At 38.5% G+C, this 5360-nt stretch overlaps 1 protein-coding gene across 1 annotated transcript; it reads left to right on the top strand.

Annotated features, from left to right (window-relative positions):
- Nucleotides 1-2731: 2731 nt before the first annotated feature.
- On the top strand, nt 2732-3706 carry LOC149189917 (uncharacterized). The gene has a single exon (XM_089410383.1). It carries the CDS (start codon nt 2732-2734, stop codon nt 3704-3706), a length of 975 nt encoding a protein of 324 aa, XP_089266509.1.
- Nucleotides 3707-5360: the final 1654 nt, after the last annotated feature.

Here is a 5360-nt window from a genome sequence, read left to right as displayed (position 1 = left end):
CAATAGGGAGTGCCGAGGCCTGGGGACCTGCGGCAAGAGAGGACCATCTATCAGACTTTTTTCTGAACGCCATAACCACACATAATCTAATAGACGTAAATCTTATTAAAATGAAACCCACTTGGAGGAATCGAAGAGTGGGAGAAGCCAGAATTGCTAAGAGACTGGATCGGTTCCTTTTAAGTGAAAATCTGACTACCAGTATTCCTATGTTTCGGCAATGGGTGGGAGAGGGGGGAAATTCGGACCATTTCCCAATCTTTCTAGAGTTATCCAAGCTTCCTAGGAAACCAGCAGCGCCTTTTAAATTCAATGCATCATGGTTGCAAGAGGAATCCTATGAAAAGCTGTTCAGTGAAACATGGAATCATCCAGATGGAAGCTCCCAGGAAGGGAAAGGATTTCAGTTCATGGAAAATTTAAAAAATCTAAAGAAAGCAACTATCGAATGGGCAAATACGAGGGAGAGACAGAAAGAGGAATTAGCCCAAATCAATGAAGAGCTCCAAAGGATGGAATGTACGGAGATAGATGGCTACGAATCACAGGAGTCAAAAGAGAAAATATTACTGCTTGAAAAACAGAGGGATCAAATTCTTCTGGCAAGAGAAGAGGAATGGAGGCTAAAGAGTAGGGCAATATGGCTGAAGGCTGGGGATGAAAATACGAAATTTTTTCACAACTATGCAAAAGGGCGAAAAAATGCAAATACAATTTGGAAACTAAAAAACGAGGAGGGCGAAGAGGCAAACACTTTCGAGGAACTTTCTCTTCTGGGGAGAAATCACTTTCAGAACCTGTTTGCGGATCAAGGGGAAATCACATTAGCAGAAGTAATCAGGACTGCCCAATGTTTCCCTAGATATGTAGAGGAGGAGGAAGCAGAGAGTTTAATGAATGAAGTTACAAAGGAGGAAGTTGAATGTGTTATCAAATCAATGGCAAAAGACAAGAGTCCAGGCCCGGATGGGTGGACCATAGAGCTCTTCCAACATTTCTTTGAACAGATTGGGACAGAATTAACAGAGGTAGTGGAAGAGTCTAGGAAAAGAGGAGAGGTATACAGTCCATTTAACGCAACCTTCATAGCACTTATACCGAAGAAGGAAACTCCGGACACCTTTGAAGACTACAGGCCTATCTCCCTATGCAACTGTATATACAAAATCATTGCCAAGGTGATCGCAGTAAGAATAAAACCAATACTTTCAAGATGTATCACAAATGAGCAGTTTGGCTTTTTGGATGGTCGTCAGATCCACGAAGCTATAGGAGTGGCACAGGAAACTATACACAGTGTCAAGCAGATGAAAAGGAAGGGAGCAGTGATAAAAATTGATTTATCAAAAGCCTATGATAGAATAAACTGGGTTTATATAAGGATGCTTCTCACCCATTTAGGATTTAAATATGATTTCATCAGATGGATAATGGGATGCATCTCAAATGTTAGCTTCGCAATACTAATAAATGGTGCAGCCTCGCCTTTTTTAAAAGCTTCAGGGGGTTAAGACAAGGCTGCCCCCTGTCACCACTACTCTTCCTACTGGTGGCAGAAGGTCTGAGTCATCTGATCCGATTAGCCAAAAGGGAGGGAGCAGTAAAAGGATTGGAAGTAGCAGTCAACATGTTTATCACACATCTCTTGTTTGTGGACGATATCTTACTGTTCACCAATGGAAACCTGAATGAAATCAGGGAATTAAAAAATATCCTGGACCTCTTCATGAAAGCGACTGGAATGCAAATAAATTACAGAAAGTCCCAGCTTATCACGGAAGGTTTAAATAGGCTTGAGAAAAACCAGATCTCCTCTCTTCTTCCTTTTGATGTGCTCAGCATGGAGAATCCCTTCAAATATTTAGGCTTTTGGCTGAAGCCTAACGCTTACAGGAAACAAGACTGGAACTGGCTGGTAGCCAAAATCGAAGCCAGAATATCACACTGGAGTTACAAATGGCTCTCCCGAGCAGGAAGACTGACTTTAATCAAATCGGTGCTACTAGCCATGCCAGTCTATTGGGCTGCATTAACATGGGTTCCAAAAGGGATTCTAAGGAAAATAAATAGAATCTGCAGTAGATTTCTCTGGGCAGGCTCAAAGGAGGACTCTGTTCTGCCATGGGTAGCCTGGGATAAAGTAGCAAGACCAAAAGAATGGGGTGGATGGGGGATAAAAAACCTCACTGATTTCAGCATATCACTGGCAGCAAAATCAGGTTGGAGAATAATCAAAATGGAAAATCTTTGGACAAAAGTGGTAAAAAGGAAATACATAGACCCTACTCCTTTAGAAGAATGGATAAGGAACCCAGCTAAGAAGGAGAAAAATGTTTCGGTGGTGTGGAAAGCCACCGTGGAGGCATTCAAGGTGATCGAACAAGGGCTGGCATGGCAGATTGGAAATGGGGAAAACCTGAGGGTTGGGAAAGATCCTTGGGTTGGATGCAATGAAAACTATGCCCTCTCTCCTGGTCTAATCAGACATCTAGAATCAAAAGGTATCTGGCATCTTAGTCAAATTGAGAAAATTGGTTTCTCCTCAATATGGGGGCAAGCCTGGAAATCTGGAGAAGATCTAGGCCTTCGACCAGCCTGGTGGAACGAATGGAAGGTATACACTGAAGAGCTATCTCGGTCAAATGTAAGGATAAGGGACAGACAGGATCAGCTGGTCTGGGCACACGCGGAAAATGGATCTTACTCCCCAAAATTCGGATACAAATTTCTAATGACTAGAAAAGGATGGGGAGATCCGGAATGGTGGGTCAAACTGATATGGAAACTCAAATGCCCAGCAAAAGCCAGACTTTTCTTCTGGTGTATTCTAAAAAGGAAAATTCCTACATGGGATATTCTTCAAGCTAGGTATAAACAAGGGCCGGGGAGATGCCCTCTATGCAAGGCTGATTCTGAAAATATAAGACATATATTCCTTGCATGCCCTTTTGCCAAAACAGTTTGGGCGGAGGTCGGGAAACTTATTGGAAAAAGGATTGAATGGGAGGGGGAAAATGTCCAGGAGGTATGGGATAAATGGTGGCGCAATTATCCTGATGGGAAAATGAGAAATTTACCACCTATCATATGTTGGGGAATCTGGATTGCAAGAAACAGGAGTATTTTCATGGAAAAGGAAACCACAGCCGAATCGATTGCAATTCAAAGTACTTCTATCCTCGAAAATATCCCAGATTCAGAGGAAGGAAAGAATACCAGGCAGATAAGGGAGGAACAGATCAGAGAAGGAATCCCATGGGCATATTTTGACGGGGCTTCTCAGAACAACACAGCAGGAGCAGGAATGATTATCCATTTAAACGAAACCCAGTCCTTAAAAGCTTCTGTAGGGCTAGGCACAGGGACAAACAATTTTGCAGAACTCTCAGCCTTAAAACTTCTTCTATGCTGGCTCATTCACAGGAACATCCTCACAGTTCAGATCTTTGGAGATTCTTTATCTGTCATTAAATGGGTCAATGGACAAAGTAGATGCCACAGTTATATGCTCAGACCTTTGCTAGAAGAAATTATGTCCTTGAAACTCTCTTTTAATGTGTTTTCAATTTGCCACATCTACAGGGAGCGAAATGTTACAGCAGACAACCTTTCTAAGGAAGGTTTACAGCAGGTTATGGGCAGTTGGAAAGTAGTGGAAGAAGATCAGGGACAGATCCGTGTGTCGGATCAGCCACCTCACACTTAATATTTTATTTTATCTTTTCAGTTCTAAAGACTTTTATGATATTACAAAAACACTTGGAAACTTACTGTTTTTTGAGATAATGGTGGTCAACTACACAACAGTATTATTCTGAAGGCTTTTTCTATTTTCGTTTTGGGCTGTTTTCCTCCTAAGAGGAGGCCCAGGAAATAGAATTTGGTCATAACCAGATGGTTCACATATTTTTTGGACTGTTTATAGATCTTGATAGGCTGAAAGCGTAACTGTGTATTTTTACGCCTTTCAGCTGTTACTTTAGCCAGATTTTGAGGTGCAGAAAGGACTGTCTTTTTGTAGCAGCTATATGAGAACATCATACAGCAAACGGAATGCTTTTGGCATATACTTGTAACTTTTTATGTTTAATGAAAAGTTCGCTTTTTTCCTTGGAAAAAAAAGTTGATATGGAAGTTTTGAATTTTTTTTAATATTTAAGTGATATAATTAATTGACAAACTTTTTATTGTGTAAATTATATCTCTAAAATATAAATTAAATTTATATTAAAAAAATCCAGCCCATTAACATTACAATTCCAATATATTTGTCTTATCTAACACTAAGACATGTATGATTCCATTATCGAACACTAACATAACCTCTGATATCATCACTATAATAACTTTTTGACTTCAAATCCATGGAATATAATATATGGTTATTTCAATGCATTGAAACAAATGAAAATGATAATCCCTTGAATTAAAATCCATAGAATATATTCATATTTGTTTTGTTAGAATATATTAATATATCAATAATTTAGACTGTAAATATATATCATTTAATATATTTATGTTCACAATACTTTATAGCTATAAAATTTAATGATTAAAATACATCCTCCAACATCTTCAAAATCAGTTAAAGTTCTTAACTTCAAAGTTCTTTCTCAACTTTGTTTTTTTCTACAACCTATCATTCCAAGTTCATTTTTCATTTATTTCTCTTTCTCTTCTTACCTTTCATTGAAAATGTAACTCACATGTGGCCCTTTCACACTATGAACCACTTCATCTAATCTCATCATCAACTTCATAGCCTACATAGCCAACTTTTTTCTTTTGTTAATTGTTCTTCCTTATTGAGTTTTAACCCTTTCAATGTTTGTTATGGAGCCAATTTTGGATCACAAACTTGTCCTTTGAGTTGTTCTAGCAATTCTCAAAGAGGAAGTGTACCACCATTCATCAAATCTTTATTAATGGTCATGGAATTTTTTATTATAGAGATAAATCCTATTGTTATGGAATTTAATTAATTTGATTCATTGGTAAGTTTCAACTCCATTGTCCATAATATATCCAATAAAACATACAAATTTAAAATAATTTCATATTTGTTATTTTAATTAAAATATAGTTAATGATTAAATGAGAACTTTACCCAAAAAAATATGAAAAAGCAAGTTGAAAACGAAAAGCGTTGATGCTCGAATAACATATTTTTTTCGGGGTAAATGGTGAGCTCCAGTATTGCAGCAATAATGTTGCAACTCCTGGGGCTTCCTTCTTTACTTTTATCAAACCGGTAGTTCGTAACAAACTTGGAAGCGACGGTGATGTATACACAAGTACTAGCTCTTACTGCAGGTTGTCACTTGGTTAGCTGGCGCAAGTTCGCTAGGAGCTTAAGC

This window comes from Pinus tabuliformis, chromosome 3_1 (assembly GCF_031772625.1).
Source record: "Pinus tabuliformis cultivar Carrire ecotype Pingquan chromosome 3_1, CPIR1, whole genome shotgun sequence".
Lineage (NCBI taxonomy): Eukaryota > Viridiplantae > Streptophyta > Pinopsida > Pinales > Pinaceae > Pinus > Pinus tabuliformis.
This window is presented reverse-complemented; position numbering and strand designations above follow the sequence as displayed.

Bases quoted from the DNA above. Each gene is read 5' to 3' on its own strand.
- LOC149189917 (XM_089410383.1), top strand. From the start codon at position 2,732: ATGACTAGAAAAGGATGGGGAGATCCGGAATGGTGGGTCAAACTGATA.